General features: G+C 37.6%; 1 protein-coding gene across 2 annotated transcripts in view; it reads right to left on the bottom strand.

Annotated features, from left to right (window-relative positions):
* Positions 1–25,034, bottom strand: part of ARHGAP21 (Rho GTPase activating protein 21) — a 125,245-nt gene that overhangs the window by 70,751 nt on the left and 29,460 nt on the right. For both annotated transcript variants that reach the window (XM_039478678.2, XM_074404915.1), the window contains exon 2: positions 3,009–3,188. In XM_039478678.2, coding sequence (XP_039334612.1) covers positions 3,009–3,188 — 180 coding nt within the window. The remainder of the gene's footprint in view (positions 1–3,008; positions 3,189–25,034) is intronic.

Genomic DNA, 25,034 nt, shown 5'->3' with positions numbered 1-25,034 from the left:
TCTTGCTGCCATGTTATCTACCTCTAGCTGGGAAATCAGAAATGTTTAAAAACAAGAAAGGCCGGGCACGGTGGCTCACGCCTGTAATCCCAGCACTTTGGGAGGCCAAGGCAGGCGGATCATGAGGTCAGAGGTTCGAGACCAGCCTGACCAACATGGTGAAACCCAATCTCTACTGAATTACAAAAATTGCTGGGCGTGGTGGCTCACATCTGTAATCCTAGCACTCTGGGAGGCCGAGGTGGGCAGATCGTGAGGTCAGGAGTTTGAGACCAACCTTACCAACACAGCGAAACCCCATCTCTACTAAAAATACAAAAATTAGCTGGGCATGGTGCCTTGTGCCTATAATCCCAGCTACTCAGGAGGAAGAATTGCTTGAACCTGGGAGGCAGAGGTTGCAGTGAGCTGAGATCACACCACTGCACTCCAGCCTGGGCAACACAGCAAGACCCCATCTCAAAACAAAACAAAACAAGCTAGTATAAAAATACATTTTTTTCAAATATTTGCTGAGTCTCTAACATACTGAAGCTACCATGTATCTCAGAAAGAAAAACAGACATTGGGTGAAGAGCTGATAATTTATTACATAATTTTTGGACATTTACTTTGGCTGGCCAAATGTTTTTTTTTTCCTTCTTCTGATTTTAAGATCTGTTCTAAGACTGAGGTTGCCAGATACGTGACAAAATAAGGACACTGTTATATTAATTACACATTTTGTAAAAGCTTGACAATATTAAAATTTTTAATTCCTTTGAAGTAAACTGACAAAGTTTCATAATTAAAATAGGAAAGATTCCAATATATATTTTCCGTGTAAAATTTACAAGACAGAGCCCTGTTTGCAAGAACATTTGTATTAATAGCATTAATATCTAAAATTTATTGAGCAACTACAGTGTCAATTTCTAAGCTAAATATGTGACAAGTACTGTATCATTCAATCATCACACAGCCTGTGAAGAAGGTCTGTTAGTTGACTTACACAAGGTCACAGATCTAATAGGAGGCAGAAATGAAACTTAAACCCAGGCTCTTTTGACTCCAATGACCATGCTATCAACAACTGTAAGCATGTCCTGGAATATCATCATTTCATTTGAAGTTCTTTGGTTGTAACATTCACAAGAAAAATTAATTCCCCACTGGGACGCCATCTGTGTGGAGTTTGTACATTTCTCCAGGTACTATGGTTCTCTCCCGCATCCCAAAGCTGTGCATTTTCGATGCACAGGTGTGTCCACACTGTCCCGGTCTGAATGGGGGCAGCTGCGTGTGTGCATCCTGTCCAGGGTTAGGTCCCACCTCATGCCCTGAGCTGCATGAGCTGCCGGGACGGGCTCCAGCCACCCTCAATTCTGGACTTCCTATAACTCTTTCTCAAGTGAATGGACACCTCACATTTATTTCAATATTTAACACTGGAAGTGTTTTGGTCTTTATTTACAAGTTCGGTAATATTTTTATGACCAGAAATATGCCCAGTAAACTCTAGCCAATGTAAGATCCGTTATCACTTAAATCTGTTTCACTTAAAGTTGCAGTTTCCAGAAATCTATTGACAATGTTAAGTAAGGATTTACTGTATGGGCTACTAAAATTTCTAGAAATATTTTCTAATAAAAATCATGTATGTTTATGTAAGTTTGGTAAAATTATCTCATAAAAAATTGTACTACCTATATGTTCATCATGACCCAAAGCTCTTATTCAAAACAAAACAAAGACAAAAAATATGTAATCCTAATGTAATTATCCAGTGTTCTCATATGTGACCTAATGCACAAGCAACACTATTTGAGACTTTTTAATATCAAATCGATTCTTAAGATATCTAGTCCAGTTGTTTTATACACATTTCAGAAAATCCAAACAGATAAATTTAATTACAAAGGTAGCAATTCTTTACAATCATTAAAAGCTATTCAGTTGTTTCCTGTTATCTCAGTGTTCAAATAACCAAAAATATAACAAATTAATTTTTAAAAAAAAAAGCTATTCAGTATTTCAAAAAAGCTTATCTTGTAAGAAATTACTAGGAAGACACACTTAACAAAAATATGATTTAAAACTGTGGTCCCTAGATACAAATACAGACACTTCTTTTTAAAAGACAGTTTTGGATTCATAGATATTTAGAATTAGAAAACACTTTCTAATCCCCTAGTTCAATTCCTACAAATGAAATGGAAATCTAGAGGTCAAAAGAAGTGGCCTGGCCAGGATCTCATAACTTTTCTGAATATCATAATTCCCATTATATTATTGTGTATAATTAACTATTGTTCAGCATCAAGCATGCATATTGGTCAAGTTCAAATCCCAGATCAACTACTTATCTGTTTTATGACTCAGATCAGTTTCCACATCTGGTATATGGGGCTAGTAATACCACATGTTCCACAGGATTCTGGTGTGGATAAAGTAAGAAACGCTCATAACAAATGGTAAGGAATACAGAGCAAGTACTCAGTGTGCCAACTGCACTTTATAATTTTATATTTCAGGCTGCCCTTTTCAGTTTGTGTTACTGTCCACTGAAGCCTGTCAATGTAATTCATTCTGATGAGAAGCTGTGTTTTTAAATTGTTTAACATGATATCATATTACATATCTGAATGCTATATATTGTCCTAATTCCACTAAAACTCTTGGAAATATTTTAGTGATCCATTTCCTTTGCATAGTAAGCCCAGAAAACTTACTATCTTTCTAGATAATAAACAGTTTCATATTAGGAAATGTAGAATAAAGTCTGGAATAAGGAGTCTTTAAAAAATATAGATTTGGAGTTTAGAATCACTATGATTTTTCAGAGAAGACTCCAGTTCTGTCTGTTCTTGATAGTGAAAAAATAACTAAACGAAGAAAAATAATATAATAAAAATGCAAATGTAACGCTTAATTCTTTTAAGATAGAAAAGAAAGGCCAGAGGGAAGGGTAAGAGGAAGACAAGAAGGAAACAGGAATGGCCTCAAGTTGCTGAAACTATTTCTCTTACCTTATACGAAAACTGAATTGCAGACTCTGGGGGATAAACAATAAAATGTCTTAATGTAAAACCAAAGCCTTGAGATGTTCTTTTCAACATAACTGTTTTGGGACCTGGCCAGGAGAATGTTTCATCTTCGGACAGTGATACAGTTTCACTTTGTTCTTTTCCATCTTTACTTTTTGAGACCTAAAGTGAAAAGATATTTAAAAGTTAACTACATAACACAATATACTTCCTCACCTAGAAAAAATTCTATGTGAAAATGTTTTAATACCTGAGTGCCAATAAGAACTATTTTCTGATGCATAAATTATCTATATTATAACAAAGCATGCCATTATCAAAAACTAAAATATTTTTCTAGAAAATAATGCCATAAATAGCCAGAAGCAACGAAAAACTCTCAAAATAGATATATAATTGCTAAAATTAGAAATGCAATAGAAGGAATGAAAGATAATACCAAAGAAGTTTTAAAGAGCACTATAGACTAAGAAACAGAATGCATGAAAAAAGAGAGAGAAAACTCTTACCAAGAAAGAAACCTAAACCTTATCAGATAGTCCAACAGCAACAAAGGACATTGGAAAATAATAGAAAAGGTCTTCAGGTTCTGAGCACAAATTCAGTATCCGCACAGATAAGCCTTCTGATACCCTGGCTTTCCTGTTCTTTGACCTCCTCTCTTCCACTCTCAGCTGTCACCTGGTCATGACTGAAACCCTCTTAACAAGCTCAAATCAAGAATCCTACCTAGAACCACCACCTATTCCTTTACTATTTAGTTCATTCCCTCTCATTCCCCAACCCTTGCAATTCTTCAATCTGGACCTGACCCAGTCACCCATTCCCTGTCCCTCATCAATCCATGTTCTTACTTTTCTCCTAAGCCAGCTTCAATTCAACTCCTTTGCCTTCTCCCACTTCCTCAAAGTTACCTGACAAAACCTAACCCTGGATAAATCAACCCTGCCTACTCTGGGCTTCCTGCACCTATGCAGGGGAACATGGGTGGAGAAAAACAAAAATGAAGCTTTATTCTAAGTTCATGACCACTAACCTCAAGAAAGCCATTAGTGTTGTCAGTCAATAGTAACACATTTCTCTCCAGTCATCCATTCTAGACGACTATTTCATCCCTTTCCCCCATCCTCACCTGCAGCAGATAGTCCTGCTTTCTATTACACTAAGAAAACAGGAGCAATAAAATGAGAACTGAATCACTTCCCATATCCACCCCACCAACCTGCAACCGTGTCCATGTTCCCCTGCCTTCCCTTCTGCTATAATAGATGAGCTCTCCATTCTCCCAAGGTCCCGGCAGTTGAGACTAGATTCCATTCCCTCTTATTATTCAAAAATAGAGGTCCAACAATTCTCCCCTCTCTCTTTTGCATCACCTATCCTCTCTTTACTTACATAGCATTCCCATCTGCATACACGTATTTTGTTATTTATTTAATCCTAACATAATCCTTTTTTTCTTTTTTATGAGACAGGGTCCTGCTCTGTGGCCTGGGCTGGAGCGCAGTGCCATGATCGTGGTTCATTGCAGACTGGACTACCTGGGCTCAGAAGATACTCCCACCTTACCCCCCTCCAACTAGGCTGGACTACAGGTGAATGTCACCAACCTAATTTTCTTTCTTTCTTTCTTTTTTTTGTAAAGATGAGGTCTCACTATGTTCCTCAGGCTGGTCTTGGGCTCCTGCACTCAAGTGACCCCCTGCCTCAACCTCCCAAAGTGGCAGGAGATTATAGGTATGAGCCATTGCACCTGGCCAAAATCCTCTCTTGATCACACACAGCTCTCTCCAGCTATGATTTCGTTTGTCTGCTTCTCTTTGGAACAAAACCCCTTAACACTTAAAAGTTATCTGTACTTGATGTTTCCAATTCTTTTCCTTCTATTTCTCCAAAATCCTTTTAAATCAGGCTTTTATCTGCCTAACTCCCAGAAACTGCTCTTGTCAAGGTCACCTATGACTTTCACATTTTAAACTGAATGATCAATTCTCAGTTCTCATCTTATGTGTGCCTTATTGGCATAGGGGTCAGTTCCTCCTTGAAGAATTTTCTCCACTTGACTTCTCACACTGATTTTTCTTCCAACTCACAGGCGACTTTGTCTCAGGCTCCTTTGTTTTCATCTGCTACGTCTCTGAACCCAGAGGAACCCAGGGATCAGTCTACGGACTTCTCTAGCTATATTCTGTCCTTTGGTGATTTCATTCCACTTCCTGCATTAAACACCATCTATATGCAAATAATTCCCAAATTTGTATTTCAAGCCTAAGCCTCTTCCAACCTGATAGGTATCTTAAATTTAACATGTCTGCGTAGCTGCTAAAATTTTGTTTTAAACTACAACTCCAAGTTAATCCCGGTATTTTTGAAAGGTCAACTTTATTGAATTGCAAATATGTGAATAGTCTTGCTTCTATTACATTTTTTATTATCTTCCACCAGTGAGTCTATACACTCTGCCACAATAATTTAATTCATATAAAGGTGAAAAGGTAGCTAGGTAGCAACACTGCCCAGCCAAACTTGCCGTAGCCGTGCCATATGACTGAGTTCTACTAAACAGAGTGTTAATGAAAGTAATATACAGTATACCAAAAAATAAAAACAAATTAACAGTATTTCCATATACTAGCAATAAGCAATTGGAAATTTAAAACTTTTAAAAATACCATTTATATTAAAATAAAAATTTTATTACCATTTATAATTACCATATTAAAATAAAACTTTATTACCATTTATTTTAAAAATATAAAATATTTAGGGATAAATCTGCCAAGATTTCTAAGATCTATAAACTGAAACTCCAAAGCATTAAGAGATATTAAAGAATAAATAAATGGAGAGATATACCATGTTCATGATTTAGAAAACTCAGTACTGTTACAATGTGAACTCTCCCCAAATTGATCTATAAATCCAGTGCAATCCCAATAAAAATCTAAGAAGATTTTTGTGTGGAAGCTGCTATGATATTTCTAAAATTGAAAAAAGAACAAAGTTGATATACTTAGACTGCAAATCTTTAAGGCTTATAAAGCTACAGTAGTTAACACAGTACAGTATTAGCATCAAGACACATAGATTCACAGAACAGAATATAGAGTCCTGCTGTAGACCCACAACCACATGATGCTGCCATTCTACCCCTAGGTATTTACCCAAAGGAAACATAAGCCCATGCCAATATTGTGCAAGTATAATATAAATACTTGTAAACACAAATCACCCTGGAACAATTGGCTATCTGTGTGCAAGAAAACAAATGAACTTTGATCTATAACTCATATCACAAACAAAAACTAACTCAAATGATCATATACCTAGGCTGGGCACAGTGGCTCATGCCTGTAATCCCAGCACTTTGGGAGGCCAAAGCAGGTGGATCACTTGAGGACAGGAGCTCCAGACCAACCTGGCCAACATGGTGAAACTTTATCTCTACTGAAAATACAAAAATTAGCTGGATGTGATGGCACATGCCTATAATCCCAGCTACTTGGAAGGCTGAGGCAGGAGAATCTCTTGAACCCCAACGGTGGAGGTTGCAGTGAGCCAAGATTGCACCACACACTCCAGCCTGGATGCAGAGCGACTCTGTCTCAAAACAATAAAATAAATGATCATAGACCTAAATGTAACACTTAAAACTACAAAACTTCTGGAAAAAAAATGGGAAAATATGAACTTAGGTTAAGATCTCTTAGATATAACCCTAAGGAGCATAATTAACAACAACAAAATATTCATTGGAAGAACGTATGAATTTTTTTAAAAAGAGATAAATGAAACTTCATCAAAATTAAGACCCTTTGCTCTTTGAAAGACACTTTCTGGCCAGTCATGGTGGTTCACACCTGTAATCCCAACACTTTGGGAGGCTGAGGCAGGAGGATCTCAGCCAGGAGTTTGAGATCTGCCTGGGCAACACAGGGAGACCCTGTCTCTATACAAAATTTAAAAATTACTCAGGTAGCCGGGCACAGTGGCTCATGCCTGTAATCCCCTCCTTTGGGAGGCTGAGGCAGGAGGGTCACCTAAGGTCAGAAGTTCAAGACCAATCTGGTCCACATGGTGAAACCCTGTCTCTACTAAAAATACAAAGATTAGCCAGGTGTGGTGGCCTGTGCCTGTAATCCCAGTTGCTTGGGAGGCTGAAGCAGGAGAATCATTTGAACCACGGAGGCAGAGGTTGCAGTGAGTCAAGATCATGCTACTGTACTCTGGGCTGGGCAACAGAGTCAGACTCTGTCTCAAAAAAAATTAACCAGGTGTGGTGGTGCATGCCTGTAGTCCCTGCTACTCAGGAGGCTAAGACATAAGAAGCACCTCAGCCCAGGAGGTTGAAGCTACAGTTAGCCATGATCACACCACTGCACTCCAGCCTGGGTTACAGAATGAGACCCTGTCTCAAAATATATATGCATATATTATGAAAAGTATATACACACATACACATATGCACACACACTCTTTGATGAAAATGAAAAATCAAGCCATAGTAGAATGTATTTGCAAATTGTGTATCTGATAAAGAACCTATATCTAGAATATATAAAGAACTCTCAAAATTCAATAATGGAAATGCAAACAAAAACCACAATGAAATATGACTACACACGTAAGAGAAGTGCTATATAAAGATTAACCATACTAAGTACTGGCCAGGATGTGAAGCAACTAGAACTATCAGACACTGCTAGTGGGAATGTAAAATGGTACACTTTGGAAAACAGTCTGACGGTTTCTTAAGTTAAACATACACCTACCATATGACACAGCTATTCTACTCCTAGAGAAATTGAAAGCATATGTCAATATAAAGACTTGTACATAAATGTGCATAGCAACTTTGTTATAGACACAAACTGGAAAACCACTGAAATGTTTCAATAACAGATGAATGGATAAATAAACCATGACACAGCCAAACAACAGAATGCTACTTAGCAATAAAATGAAATCAACTATTGATATACATAGCAATATGTTAATTATGCTGAGTTAAAGAACCCAGATCAAAGAAGAAGAGGAGGAGGAGAAGGAGGAGGAGGAGTACATACTCTATGCTCCATTAACATAAATCTTAGAGAAATTCCAAAAACTAGTCTATACTGACTGAAACCAGATTAGCAATTGCTCTGGGTGGATGTAAGGATGGAGATTATTACAAAGGGGCATGAGGAAACATGGAGGATGGTGAATAATTAACCCTGACTGTGGTGTTTTCACTGGTGCATACTTGTGTATAAACTTACCAAACTCTACAGTTCACACGTGTACAGTTGATTACATATCAAACATACCTCAATAAAGACATTTAAACAGAAGCAGTGGCAACAGGATGCTTATCATGAAACTCAAGAAAGTGGTTATTCTGGGAACACAGAAGTGTGTGAATGAGGAAGCATGAGGCTGAGATCTGGGGAAAACACACATATTACTCCAACAGAATGGATAATTTATAAGTTAAAATCTGTGGGGAGTTCTTAGGGTTCATTTTAATATATCTTATAAAGTCAATATGATATACAAAAGGATATATATATATATATTTATTTTTGTATACAGAAAATATAAATATAAAAAGTAGGCTGGGTGCAGCGGCTTATGCCTGTAATCTCGGCACTTTGGGAGCCTAAGGCGGGAGGATTACTTGAGGCCAGGAGTTCAACATCAGCCTGGCCAACATGGTGAAAGCCTGTCTCTATTAAAAACACAAAAATTAGCTGAGCGCAGTGGCATATTCCTGTAATCCCAGCTACTTGGGAGGCTGAGGCAGGAGAATCCCTGGAACCCGGGAGGTGGAGGCTGCAGTGAGCGGAGATGGTACCACTGTACTCCAGCCTGGGCAACATAGCAAAGACTCCATCTCCCAAAAAAAAAAAAAAAAAAAAAAAAAAAAAAACCATAAAAAGTAAAAATGATTCTAGAATTTAACATTGTAAAAAATAATTTATTTATCATTGCTTCCTATCTCCTTTCATTCTTCCAGAACACAAGATTCTATTTTGATTCTCTTTTTTTCAAACTTTTATTGTAGGTTCAGGGTGTACATGTGCAGGTTTGTTACAAAGGTATATTGCATGCTGCTGAGGATTGGGATAGGAATGTGATTCTCTCTTTTTTTATCTGACCCAGCATTTTAATTTTCAGTTTAACATTGCAGTTCAGAACATAGGCTAGCATGCTCACTTACAAGTGGGAGTTAAACAATGGGTACACATGGACATACAGAGGGAAATAATAGATACTGGAGACTCCGAAAGTGGGGAGGATGGAAGGGGATAAAGTTGAAAACGTACAGTGTTCGCTATTCAGGTGATGGTTACACTAAAAACCCAGACTTCACCACTACACCATATATCCATGTAACAAAACTGCACTTGTACTCCCTACATCTATAAACATGATTTGAAAAAAAAAAAAACCTAGGATTTGGAGATTTGGAGTCAGCTGAATCAGGCACTAATTCAAGCTCTGCTATTTGCTAGTTGTAGTATAGAAGACAATTATTTAACCTCTCTAAGCCTCAGTTTTCTCCTATTAAGAATAAAAGCACTTCTCCCAAAGGATGAATGTGTATTAAACGTGAAATGCATGTGAAGAGCTGAGTAATCATTTAATAAATATAACTCTTCATTCCTTCTCTGCAAGCACCATTGTCTTCAAATCTATTTTTTCTGATAGCTCTTTAAATCACAGTATCTCAAAATACTTTAATGTACTTACATATAAATACTTTAACATACTTGTGCATAAAATGTAACTGGAAAGATGCATCAAAGCAAGTAATGGAGCCATGGAAAAAACTGGGTTAGCAATCAATAGAGTAAGTAAGAAATAAGAAAAAACGATCTTGGATGAAAAGCTTTTCCCTCCCTATTTTTAGCTATTTGTGTGAACAAAGTCTCTGAAGTCATCTATAGAGACTGTATATTTGAAACGAATGTACCATAAATCCATTGCAGTTTATCCCCCACTTCTAGGATTTAGGGGAGCATAACAAGAGATACTCAAGCAAATTCCTAAGTGACTGCAAAAGCAAGCATATGATTAGGTAGCGTTTGTAAGGTAAGAGTTATGCTAGGCTTAATTACCCTAATAGTCTAGTTAAGCTGTAAATAATGACTGGATCCTCCTTTTGAGATCCAAATTAGAGTTCACTGGGCACATGCAGATCTTCATCTGGCTCGCTGACACTCTCTTTCTTCATTCATTCAGTAAATAATTATGTATTGAGGACCTACTTTTTACCCAACCTTGCTCCACAGAGTAGATATGTGGATGAATAAAATAGTCATTAAATTTTTAGTTCTTTCTGTAATTAAGCTTCTTATTTTGAGACAATTATAGATTCACAGGCAGTTTTTAAAAATATTACATAGTCAGGCATGGTGGCTCATGACTGTAATCCCAGTATGTAGGGAGGCAGAGGTGGAAGGACAGCTTGGGCCCAGGAGTTCAAGACCAGCCTGGGCAACATAGTGAGACCTCACTCTCCCCGGCCTCCAAAAAAAAAAAGAGCGAGAAAGAAAGAAATAGAGGGATCCTATGTAATCTTTATGCAGTTTCCTTCAACAGCTAACTTCTTAGAAAACTACAGTACGTATCATAACCAGGTTACTGACACACATACAATCCACTCATCTTATTCCTATTTCTCCAGTTTCTCCAGTTTTACTTGTACTTGTTGTGTGTTTAGTTCTACGCAGGGTTACCACATTACAGAAGTGTATACATCCACCACACCAGTCAAGATACAGAACTGTTCCATCCCCACAAGGATCTCTCTTGTTGACCTTTCATAACTATACCTACACCTACTCTCTCCCTTCTACTTGGGCCCTAACCCTTGGCAACCACTAATCTGTTTTTCTTTCTGTTTCTGGGTTTGTTTTGAGACAGACACTTGCTCTGTGGCCCAGGCTAGGGTGCAGTGGTGCAATCCCGCTCACTGCAGCCTCAATCTCCAGTGATCAAGCAATCCTCCCACCTCAGCCTCCCAAGTAGCTGGGACTGCAGGCATGCATCACCATCATGCCTGGTTTGTTTTAAGGGTTGTTGTTTTTTTTTTTTCTTGTAGAGACAGGGTCTCACTGTGTTGCCCAGGTTGGCCTCAAACTCCTGGATTGATGTTATCCTCCTGCCTCAGTCTCCCAAATTAGTTTGTTCCATATTCCCATCATTTTGTCATTTCGAGAATGTTATGCAAATGGAATCATATAGTCAGTAACCATTTGGAATTAGCTTTTTTTCACTTAGAGTAATTCTCTGGAGATTCACCCAGGTTGTTGCATGTGTCCACAGTTCATTCCTTTTTATTGCCGAGTTGTATTCCATAGAATGGAGCATTTTGTTTAACCATTTATCTGTTAAAAGACACCACAGTTGTTTCAAGTTTTTGGTTATTATGAATAAATATACTATGACCATTCACGTACAGGTTCTTGTATGAACACAGTTTGCATTTCCCTGAAATAAATGTCCAAGAGTGCTATTGTTGGGTCATTAAAAAAAAAAAAAAGAAAGAAAGAAAGCAGTGCATTTGGACTGCTATAACAAAATACCATAGGCTGGGTTGCCTATAAACAACTGACATTTATGTGTCATGGTTCTAGAGGCCGGGAAGTCCAGATCAAGGCACTGGCAGATTCAGTGTTCAGTGAGGACCTACTTCCTAAATAGGCAGCACATTCTTGCTCACATGGCAGAAAGGCAAGGTAGCTTCCTGGGGCTTCTTTTACGGAGGCATGAATCCCATTCATAGCGTTCCACCCTCAGAACCTAATAATCCCCCAAAGGCCCTAACCTCCTAAAACCATCACCTTGAGGGTCTGGGTGTCAACATATGAATTTCAGGAGGACATTCAGATTACAACATATGATAACTGCTTGTTTAGTTTTATAAGGAACTGCCAAACTGTTTTCCTGACTGGTTGTACCATTTTACATGCCCACCAGCAGTATGTAAGTGATCCATTTCTCCACATCCTTGACAGGACTTGGTGTTGCCACTACTGTTTATTTTAGCCATTGTGACAAGTATATAGTGATATCTCATTGTGATCTTAATTTGTACTTCCCTTATGGAAAATGATAATATCTTTTCATGTGCTTAGTTGCCATCCCATTATATAATTTTAGAGCACAAAATAATCTTTTAAGATGTAATCTAAATAAGTGAACCCTTTACACATGAGATCTAGATTTGCTAAATGATTTATCCAAGATTGCAGGCCGGTTTACATCACATTAAGAATTAAAATAATGGTCTCCTGAATTCAATGCTAAAATATTTTGTCTATGTTAAATTGTTTTTCATCATCTTTTATTTCATAATCTACATAAATTCTTTCCCCTAACAGCTTTTTGATCTAATTTATTATCTTCTACAATTTCCTTTGCTGTAGGATTCATATTTGAACATTTTAAAAACTATACAGTATTAAATTTATTTCTAGTATATTATTGTGACTTGGCCTCACAGCTCCCAAATTTATCCAAGTTTTCTTTTTTTAAAAATCATACAGGTAATTCTTTTGGATCATGGTTTCATGCTTCACATTTCTAAATTGAGCCTGTTATGTCTTGTTTTACTGGGCTCTTTACACAAACAGAGAAGATGGGGTGCAGAGCAGACAGTTACTTTTTTGCTCTCTGCAAACTAATTAAGGTTTCTTAATGTGACATAGCTCAGTTGTCTCAATCATTCCACCCACCAAGAACATCACATTGAAGCTCCTCTAGTCTCCTAAAGGGTTATATTTCTATGGGCCTTCACGGAAAGAGAAGATGAAAATAAATATACATATGTGCCCTCTTCACTCCTTCTACTCACCCACATTGCCCCTGATCTGTTAGATCTTATAACAAGGGCAAGCTATAGGCACACACAGGAAAGGAGCCAACAGTCACGGATTTCTCCACCTAAGAAAACCCCTAATACATATCCCCTACGCACATCTTATTTCCCTACTGTGAGTGCCAATTCATGTAACATCAGAGTGCTAGAAGCCAAGACATGACTAGAATAATAGCAGTTACATTCTTGTAGACTAGAACTGTCATTTGACTCCCTTAAAAGGCTTCATAACAAGGTCATTTGATTGAATAATAACTCAAGGTTAAAAGAAACCAAAATAAAGGATAAAAACTAATTCCATAAAAATTAGATATAATAACTAGACAAAGCAAACTCAAAGGGTGAGAGAGAACGTAGGGGGAAATCACTAATCATAAACCAAATAAAGGTGATAAAAACCTCACATAAGGGAACGCAAACCGGCATTCCAAACTGGAACAATGGAAATGTTCCAAAAGACAGTGATGAAAGTTTCACAACTGCATAAATTTGCTAAAAACCACTGCAATGTATACTTACAATGGATGGATCTTATATTAGTAAGTTATACTTAAATAAAAATATTTAGATAGATATGTTATATCTGGTTTCCACAGATAAAAAGTACAAAGTCTAAATGTTCACCAGAGATGAAAGAGATAGGGCTGTCACAAAAGTAAATACAAGAGAATTATAAGAGAGTGCCCATATAAACAATATATAAGTCCTAAGCTATCTTTTAAGTAGAACAGGGTCCTAGTATATTCCAGGAATCATTCATAATAAAATACAAGAAAGCACTTTATACCATGTTCCTCTTAAAAGATACTGATACTGATTTCATCATTTATCTAAGATTATAAGCCTAACTCCTATGGACTCTTGGAAAGCATTTTGGTTTTTGGTTTTTTCTTTTCATCTTACCATCGATATTAATAATACCAGTTACTTACAGTAAAATTTTGTTCCTTACTTTAGGACCAGTTTCATGGTGACGCAGCACCTTTTTATGATGTCATTGATTGAGAAAATATAAGACAGGATTTGAATGTGTACAGCCACATGACTTTTTCTTCTTGTATGGAGTTAAACTGTTGGAACTAGTAAGGTATGACTGTTAACTGGCTCGTTTTTTCTTTTGTAACACTGGAAGATGGCGTGCTTCAGGCAAAGGACATGGACTCTGGAGCTAGACTGCCTGGGCCTGGATTCTTGATTTCTTAAGTTGTGGCTCATGGGCAAGTTCCTTCACAATCAGTGCCTAGGTTCCTTGTCTTTAACATGTGGATGACAATGACAACGTACTTCATATTCTTGTTATGAAGATTAAATGAGTTTGTAAAGTGATTACAACAGTACCAGGCACATAGTACATGCACTATTTAACTACTTAAAAAAATCACAGGGGTCACAGATACATAAAAGCTTATTTCAAAAACGTATTTTGATATCACTTATGAGACACTTGGGAAAACAGTATATAAAATATCATTTTGTCTGAAGGGAAAAACAACTTTAATATCCATAAAACTTTTAGCATATCTTTGCAGATATCACAAGTATGACGGAAAAACAGGCTTACAGTGATTAATTTGTCAAAAATATACAGCTAGTAGTGAGTGATGGAACTAGCCCATGCTTTCTTCTATATGCCATAAATAAGAAGGGAATAATAATACGTTTTTCAACATTTAAATATTGCATATCTTTAAACTACTCTATCCATAGTCCTAATGCCACAGAAATCAATCTTACTATAAATTATTCCTCACATACTAGGATTCTTTGACAGGGCATTTCTCTGCAAATTTTTTCAACATGTGAAAATGTTGTAAACTGAAGGGTTGTTCAAATTCCAACTGAGATAGAAGACTCTTGAATACAGTTTTTTACATGCTATGTATGCTTGAAAACTTCACAAGCAGCTTGGTTATGAAGTTTCTTTCCAATTTTAAAGATTTCTTTCTCTTTTTTTTGCCAATAGAGGTCGACAATAATGGGAAATGCTTTGATGTTGAATATCTAGATGTACCTAGACGTTTTTTCCAAAAGTAATTCTGGTTTTCAGTGGGTATTGAACGTTTAAGAGATAAAGATGATGACTAACGAAACTGTAATACTCTCACAACATGAAGCTGAACAATCTAAATGCCATCAGTCCATAATACTTCTAATTAAACATTTGGGCTTAATTTTTTTAAATGTAACTCTCAATATTCAAGTTAAGTATTTACTTGGACATTCATTTATAATAATACCATGTAGCTGGGTTTCATAAACTGTTGACATAATTCCTTGCTGCTGTTTCTGTATGGTTTCATGTATGGATTATTTTTGAATCACAGGTATTTTCTCTATTCAGGGTTCTGGTTTTTAATTTAATTTTTACCTGCACAGAACTTCTCTCTCTCTCTCTCTCTCTCTCTCTCTCTCTCTCTCTCTCTGATTTGCTTTATTTTCAAAGGCAATTTTATTTTTTTCTTATATTTTTATTTTTTTGAGACAGTTTTGCTCTGTCACTCAGACTGAAGTGCAGTGACGTGACCTTGGCTCACTGCAACCTCCACCTCCCAAGCTCAAACGATCCTCCCACCTCAGCCTAGGGTATGTCTTTATAGTATAATGCCAGAAGATGGCTTGTTAATATAAATAAATTGCAAAGAAATATGCAACTCAGAAATCTGATCTAAGCAATGTCCATAAGCAGTCACTATTGTACTCTATCCCTGTCAGCCTCTACAACTAGAGGGGCACATGGTTAGGAAACCACCTTCCCTTTGGACATGCACAGACCTCACTGGGTATTTTATCTGCAAAGTTTCAACTGTACCCCCTCAGTGCTCTTCTCAGGAAAATTAAAAACCAACCACTACTCATTTTTCAGAAACAGTTATGGCTTCAGTTTTAGAGAAAAACAAAGTAAAAATATAATTTGTATATGCTACATACACTGCAGGATGGTTTCCAAGAACAAAAACAAAAAACAAAAAGCCTAGGCCAGGCGTGGTGGCTCATACCTATAATCTCAGGACTTTGGGAGGCAGAGGAGGGCAGATCGCTTCAGGTCAGGAGTTCAAGACCAGCCTGGCCAACGTGGCGAAACCGTCTCTATTGAAAACACAAAAATTAGCTAGACATTGTGACGTATGCCTGTCATCCCAGGAACTCAGTAGACTGAGGCACAAGAATCACTAGAACAAAGGAGGCAGAGGTGGTAGTCAGCCAAGATCATGCCGTTGCACTCCAGCCTGCAGAACAGACCGAGACCCTGCCTCAGAAAAAAATTTAAAAACTTGAAGATACAACACTATACCCAAGTACTCTTCAAATATTAATCATAATTAAATGAGGATAAATTATCCCCAAAATTTAACTGACAACTGCCACATTTAACTATTATTACAACTTTGAAAGCCATATATAGTATCTGCATTTTTAAAAATGAGGCTCAGAGAAAAGTATACTTCAAGCATTTTCTTTTTAAATGAAACTTTAAATAACTTAGATCTTATTGAAACAAAAATTCCTGTCAAAAAGAAAGCTTCCCAGGAGTTATCAATTTGACTGCTGAACATATGAGCAAACTAGGAATGGGGTTTTTTTATTTTATTTTTTGTTGTTGTTTTTTAAGACAGGGTCTTACTCTCTCAGGCCCAGGCTGGAGTGTAGTGGCATGATCTCAGTTCACTGCAACCTCCGCCTCCTGGATTCAAGCAATTCTCCTGCCTCAGCCTTCTAAATAGCTTAGATTACAGGTGCCCGCACCTTGCCCAGCAAATTTTTGTATTTTTAGTAGAGACAGGGTTTCACCACATTAGCCAGGCTAGTCTCAAACTCCTGACCTCAGGTGATCTGCCCGCTCTCAGTCTCCCAAAGTGCTGGGATTACAGGCATGAGTCACCGCGCCTGGCCTAGGAATGGGTTTTTAACAAATAATGACTGATATTCAGATGCCATAATCATTTAAATTTGCTTTATATAAACTTTTGTTTACTTTTTTTTTGTAAAGAAACACAGTAGAATAAATCAATATATTTAAAATTGGGGGTACTGTGGTCTAAAAATGTAATTTTGGCTATTCATGTATTTCTTCCTCAACAAACCATGTAGCAGTACTATAGTAATAAGTATTCAAATTTCTGCTTGTTTTCCTACATTTTAGTAACCATGTAACTTTCTAAAGGCAAAAAGAAAGCCAAATAATGAAAAGAAATAATTTGCTAAATATATATTGAAAAGAGTTTATTAGCAATCAGTCACCTTTGGTATAGGCCCAAAACAACAGAGCATCTGATCAGTATAGATATTCACAGTTTATAGTGGCACAATCATTTGGCCCCTACTCTCAAAGCCTAACTAAGCTCTATTAAGCATTTATAGTTGGTTAACTTTTAAGCATGTTTACCAAAATCAAAGATCATGATTTTATTTATATTACTAATTTTCTGTTAACCTGCCAAAGAGCATCTACCAATCATAAAGATGCAATAAGATCATCATTCAGAACAACAAACCTTTTTCTTTTCTAAATATGATACTTTATTGATAGAATTGTCTTCGTGGATGGGTACAGTGGCTGACACCTGTAATCCCAGCACTTTGGGAGGCTGAGGTGGGCAGATCACTTGAGGTCTGGACTTCAAGATCAGCCCGGCCAACCTAGTGAAACCCTGTCTCTACTAAAAATACAAAAATTTGTCAGGCATGGTGGCAGACGCCTGTAATCCCAGCTACTCAGGCTGAGCCAGAAGAATCACTTGAACCTGAGAAGTGGAGGTTGCAGTGAGCCAAGATCATATCACTGCACTCCAGTTTAGTTAACCCACCCACTAACAGTATTTTCAGTAAGCAGAGGACACTGAAGGAAAGATATTACACTAAAACAAATCAAGAAAAACACAGTGCCACATTGTTAAAGAAGATGGAATCAAATGGGCATTCACATATACTTATACTGGAAGTACATTCTTCCTGTAAACCTACGTGGCAATATATTAAGAAACTTCAATTTTATACTTGCTATGCAAGTAAACAATGAAATAAGACATAATGGCAAAAGGTCATATTAAAAGCTATTTATTCCAAGGTATAGTAACACAAATTGGAAACTATTTAGGCTGGACGTGGTGATTCACACCTATAATCCCAGCACTTTAGGAGGCCGATGCAAGAGGACTGCTTTAGCCCAGGAGTTGAAACCACCCTGTCTAACATGGTGAGGCCTTGTCTCCACAAAAAAATTTAAAAATCAGTCAGGCATAGTAGCATGCATCTGTGGTCCAAGCTACATGGAAGGCTAAGGCAGGAGGATCCCTTGAGCCCAGGAGGTCAAGGGTGCAGTGAGCCATGATGGCACCACACCCTCCAGCCTGGGTGACAGAGTGAGACTCCATCTCAAAATAAATAAATAAATAAATAAATAAAAATTAACTCAAACTGGAAACTATGTTAATGTCCGATAGCAACAAAAAGGAATATTAAGTAAATTATGATATAGCTCCTAAAGTCATGACTGTGAACATTTTTCAATGGTATGAGAAAATGCCCCAAAAACAATGTTAAGAAAAATATAAGACATAGAATGCCACAGTATGATCAAAATTATTTTAATCACATATACACACTCTTTGGAATTAGGAGCTGTTTAAATTTTTTCCTAAACTCATGGATTTCCTATAATGAACACGCACACAAGCAGTTGTTACCTTTCACAACCAGTTGCAATATTTGGTGGTACATCCCTGTAGAAGAGTTGTGACTGTTTTCACATTTTTTCTGTGTACTAACTGAATAAACTATTCCTTTCTCAGTGCCAAAGTGCCTTACAGCACAACTTCCCAATCAGTGTACTTCAATACTTAAAAGCAGTTTCTGAGCCAGGTGAGACGACTCACATCCATAACCCCAGCACTTTGGGAGGCTGAGGCAGGCAATGGTTTGAGCCCAGAGGTTCACCTACTATTTCCAGGAGAGCAAGGGCATCCTGACACCAACCTGGGCAACATGGTAAAAGCCCATCTCTACAAAAAATACAAAATTTAGCCAGGCGTGGTGACAGGTCTGGGTGACAGAGAGAGACCCTGTCTCAAAGTAAAAAAAAAGGCGGGGTGGGGGGGGGTGGGGGGCAGCTTCCCAGGCCCTCTACTGTAGAGTGTGCCCTTACCGACGGTATTATAATTGCTTGTTCATACATCTATCTTTTTAATCATAGAGCAGCTTCGTGACAAGAGGCCCAAGTCTTACTCTAGTGCCTAACACACAAAACCTGACACAAAGTAGGGCCTCAAAAATGAACAAAATTTATATGAAATGAATAAAGTTTACATAAAACAAGGATAACAGAAAATGGAGACTTTAAAACTTTGTTGGGGAATTGCTCCTATTTCCTTACTTCTCTGTTTTTCTCAGTTGAGGCAGTGAGTGCATATAGCACATTTCACAACAACTAGACAACAACAAAGAAACAGACATAAACTCAAATGTCTATTTTTTACACATATTTTCTTGTAAAGAGGTCTTACTGAATAATATGAGATATTTTCAAAAGCTACTTATTTTACGAAATGAATAAAATCTTGTTGACTCTGAATCAAGGAACAGATTGCATTTTTATGGTTAAAAACAATTACCTCCCTTCCCTTAGGGTAGACAGGAATCACCAAATTAAAAATCAAGCTTAAATTTCAGTTCATGCTAGCTACCAATGAAATAATGCAGTCCCCTCTGAGCAGATATAAGCAATACTAAGCACGTATACAGGCTACGAAGATACAGGTACAGACAGATGGTCAGACACTATCACGTAGTTTCACCATTTTGAAGAACTATGATTAGCTTGACTATGATTATCAGAGACTCACCTTATTAAATGTATGTGTGACTAAGTTTTTATAAGTTAATTTTGAGTCATCAGTAATACTATCATCAGCAACCTATGTTAATGATGGACTCATTTTCATTGGCAACACCTGAGAGACTAAGTAATTTCACAGAATTTTACAGCTAGAAGAAAACTTAGAGATTATAGAGTTTAATCTGGCACCCAGGTATGTGGCTTACGCCTGTAATCCTAGCCTTTTGGGAGGCCTAGGCGGGTGGATCACTTGAGGTTAGAAGTTCGAGGCCAGCCTGGTCAATACGGCAAAACTCCGTCTCGACTAAAAATACAAAAATTAGCTGGTTGTGGTGGTGTGCATCTATAATCTCACCTACTCGCTACTCGGAAGGTTGAGGCAGGAGAATCCCTTGAACTAAGGGAGGTGGAGGTTGAAGTGAGTTGAGATGGCACCACTGCACTCCAGCCTGGATGACAGACAAAGACTCTGTCTCAAAAAACAAAAAATTCAATTTGGTCATTCAGCATTTTATAGAACAGAACACTGACACTCCAAGAGGTTAAGTGATTTGCCAAATGTTACACAAATACTGGTGGCCAAACTATTGACTAGGATCCAAATTAAAGTAGAACAGACCATTAAGAGTAACTGCTCCAATGGGTCAAGACTGCTTGGGGAAATAACTCATAGAAGATGCTGAAATGATTTTTCACATGTGCAAAAGTACTGGGTCTCTATCTAATCAGCTAGGGTGAAGGCACTCTCATATCAGACATGAATCATTCATTTACTCATTAGTTCCCAATGAAGGCAGACTGTCATAGTCTGCTGTTTCCAGGAGAGCTAGGGCATCACGATACAGGAGTTAAGCTCTGTCCTAAAAGAACCCATGCCCCAGAAATAGAAAGAAAGACAGAAGCTTAAAGAGAGTAGCCTCAAACATACCTAGAATTACTGAATCTCAGAGATGGGGTTTTCTTTTTCTTTCCCTTCCTCCCACTCCAAATCTATGAGACCTTTTGCTGAAAGACGGCTTTGAACAGAACCTCAATATATAAATATTCAATACTGTATACAGATCTGCTCTGTTGGGGGAGTCTGTACTGAAACCTACTCTGCTAATTCCTTGGAAACACTAACAGTCTAATAACAACTTTTAAAATCATAGATCTAGTTCAGCCAATTTATTTTACAAATATAGTCACTGAGGCCCTCAAAGACTCGCTGATGGCCTCATAGCTAATTAGTGACACAGCTTTGGACTAGAACCTAAGTTTCCAGTCTTCTAATCTTGGAACTTTTCCACCACACCACTAACAAATTGTTTTAACAATCTGAAGATAATAGCTAATGGGTAACATATTCTTTTTTTTTTCTAATTTATATTTGTGAAACACATAATGTATGTTCATTAAGGATAAACCAGAAAATAAATTTAAGCAAAAAGGAAATAATTTAACTTATCTGTCATTCCTCCTCTAGAGAAAATTATGTCAATACTTTGAGACATATACATATTCTTCCATACTTTTTCATACATACACACCGGCTGGACATGGTGGCTCACACCTATAATTCCAATACTTTGGGAGGCCAATGTGGGCGGATCGCCTGAGCCCAGGAGTACAAGACCAGCCTGAGCAATATGGCAAAACCCCATCTCTACGATAAATACAAAAAATAAGTCCCGCATAATGACACGCACTTGTAGTCCCAGCTACCCAGGAGGCTAAGGTATAAGGATCATTTAAGCCCAGAAGGTTGAGTCTGCAGTGAGTACTGTCGTGTTCACACCACGGCACTCTAGCCTGGAGTCAAACTAAGAACTTGTCTCAAAAATAAATATATGTATACGTACACACACACACTTAAAAAAAATTCTAATATATATATATGTATATGTACACACACGCACTTCAAAAAACCTTCTTCTAACCTATTTCTTTTTATTCAATATTTTATAAATGTCTAAAATCTACACGGTATTGCTACATTACTACTACTATTATTATTACAATTACAACTGTCTTGCAGACCAGTGTCTATGAAAAACCACTGAGAATTACATTAGGATAAATTCCTAAGAATGGAGTTGCTGGCTCAAATATTTACTTTTTGTTTCTTTTCAGATTTAAATACAGTATTTTAAAGAGTCATCCAGGAAAACCAGGGAACCAAATCCACTGACAGCATGAGACTGCTATATCCATATTCCAGCCAACACTGGGTATTTTTCCATCTTTGCAAATATGTTAAAGATGAAAATGATTCTTACTAATTTTTTTTTTCTTACTGGTGAGGCTAGACATCTTTGCATATAACATGCTATTCTAAGTACCCTATAATATAAATAACAGAAAAGCATGCTGGGCGCGGTGGCTCACTTCTGTAATCCCAGCACTCTGGGAGGCCAAGGCAGGCAGATCACCTGAAGTAGGGAGTTCGAGACCATCCTGATCGACATGGCAAAACCCTGTCTCTACTAAAAATAGAAAAATTAGCCAAGTGTGGTGGTATGTGTCTGTAGTTCCAGCTATTCAGGAGGCTGAGGCAGGAAAATAACTTAAAGCCTAGAGTTGGAGGTTGCAGTGAGCCAAGATTGTACCACTGCACTCCAGCACTCCAGCCTGGGCAACAGAGGGAGACTCCATCTCCAAACACACACACACACACACACACACACACACACACACACACGCACCCCTCAGATAGAAAAGCAGATACAACATAGTCACCAGCTTCTTTAAGATTGAATTACAAAAATACATAGTGTCACTGGTATTCAGAACATAGCTCCTATATAAAATTATAAATTGGGGTTAACGGGAATGTCTTAAAATATAGTAGTACAAACCAAGGCGAAATCTCTGGGGACTGGAAAGGAAGCTTAAAATACACAAAAACTGAGAGGTCATTGCTGGGGTAGCAGAAACTACATCTTAGAGAGGAGATAACAAGCATTTCTGGGTAGGAGGGTCAAACTCTTACATTCTGTGAGCACTTACATTAGTGTGAGCACTGGTATTTACCCTAACTTTAGATGGAAACATTAAGTTGGTCCAGCTTTGAGTTGTTGGGTCCAGCAACAAAGGCAAATGGCATGAAACTGAGCTAAGAGCATCCACGGTTCTCTGAGGCTGCCATCCAACTTCTACTGTGGTAATAACACACAGTTCACTCATGCTCTTTCAAATACATCGCTGAGGTCAAACTGAATTGTGGCTTATTTCAAAAAACCAGCAAAGTAAAAAATCCTGAATGTAGAAGGTATTTGTTTTATCTCTTGTTCATGAAAAGTTATGATTAAATATCAAAAAGTATTTTAGATACATTTTAAAGGCATTGGTGGAACTTACTATTTAAAAACCCTGGAGGAAAGCCTTTCAGAAAGTAATAAACTGTTTTAATCACTTCATAATTTATGTCCTATAAATACAACTGCCTTTCAACATAATGTACTTCTGGAAACATTATAAAATGGATTATTTTAATAAGCAGTATTTTTAAACAGAATGCTTTAATTGGCTAAGACACAGAAATGACCCAACAATACTAAAGAAGCCCAATAATACCAGCAAAGATTGAACAATTAGAAACCTCCAAAGCCATTTACTAGGGCAAACTGGTATGATTTTTAAGCATAAATATATAAGCTATATATTATACAAAGAGAACCTTAAAGCATTATACAAGTGCATACAATACTCACAAAAAATAGAAATCCAATATACCATAAATTTTACTAAAAATGTATAAGCTAGAAATAAGAAACATGAATCGCCCAGATCAGCCTCAACAGACAGAATGGAATTCTCTGTTACAAGAAGGGCAGTAATACTGCTTTACTAATAGTGCAGGTGTTCATGGCTCCATTCGATGCCACAGGGCACATCTTTAAACACTAGCTTGCTAGACCAAACAAATTCTCACATTTTAGTTGAGAATATTGTTCTCAACAAAATATTACAGTGAATATCGTTGATATTGTTCCCAACAATATCACATCTGTAATCCCAGCACTTTTCGAGGCCGGGGCATGCAGATCACCTGAGGTCAGGAGTTCAAGACCAGCCTGATCAACACGGCGAAACCCTGTCTCTACCAAAAATACAAAAGTTAGCCGGGCGTGGTGAGGTGCGCCTGTAGTTCCAGCTACTTGAGAAGCTGAGGCAGGAGAATCATTTGAATCCAAGAGGCAGAGGCTGCAGTGAGCAGAGAACAATACAGAAAATACTGTTGATATTGTTGTTATTACAGAAGTCTAGTAGATGGAGAGGAATGGTGTTGGTACGGAAGGACGTAAGTTTAGTCTGTGATATGGGCTGAAAGCACCTGTAAGGTGCCAGTGGAGATACTTGGTAGTTAAACAAATGAATCTAAGCTCAGGAGAATGATCTGAGATTTGGGAATCATCAGTCAGTCTATGATATGATACTTATAGGCACGGAGTGAGTGAAAACATCCAGGGAAAGTATACAGACTATGTGGGGAAAGTTGGTACAATTCTTCTCACTAAATTATATAAAATATTTAATACAAAATTTGCTTAAGTGATTTTAATTTTCACAAGAAGAAACAATTTCTAGGAGTCTGTTTTCTTATAAATCAGCCCTATATTTTGGAAACTGTAATAGCCAAAAGTTAGAAACAACCTAAATGTCCATTAAGAGTAGAATGGATAGGCCAGGTGCCGTGGTTCATGCCTATAATCCCAGCACTTTGGGAGGCTGAGACGGGCAGATCACCTGAGGTCAGGAGTTCGAGACTAGCCTGGACACCATAGTAAAACCCCATCTCTACTAAAAATAGAAAAATTAGCTGAGTGTGGTGGCAGGAGTCTGTAATCCCAGCTACTCAGGAAGCTGAGGCAGAAGAATCACTTGAACTCAGGAGGTAAGCTGCAGTGAGCAAAGATGGCACCACTGCATTCCAGCCTGGGCAACAAGAGTGAAACTCTGTCTCAAAGAGAAAAAAAAAAAAAGAAAAAAGAAAAAGAGTAGACTGGATAAACTATTATCTATTCATGCAATGAACTACCATAAATAAATTTTTAGACAATTCACAGCTAATGCAACAACATGGATACATTTCAAAGATAATGCTGAGTGAAAAAAGTCAGACACAAAAGGGTGCATACAGTGTGATAATGTTCATAGGAAAGTTCAAACAGGCAAAACTAGTATATGGTGGTGAAGTCTAAAGAGGGATTATCTTTGGAGGAGAAAATAATGACTGCCAAGGGCATAACAGAGGCTTCTGAAGTGCTGTTCATGCTCTATAGCTGGGTGGCCAATGACACAGGCATGTTCACGATGCAAAATTCAC

The sequence above is a fragment of the Saimiri boliviensis genome, chromosome 8 (genome assembly GCF_048565385.1).
Source record: "Saimiri boliviensis isolate mSaiBol1 chromosome 8, mSaiBol1.pri, whole genome shotgun sequence".
Lineage (NCBI taxonomy): Eukaryota > Metazoa > Chordata > Mammalia > Primates > Cebidae > Saimiri > Saimiri boliviensis.
This window is presented reverse-complemented; position numbering and strand designations above follow the sequence as displayed.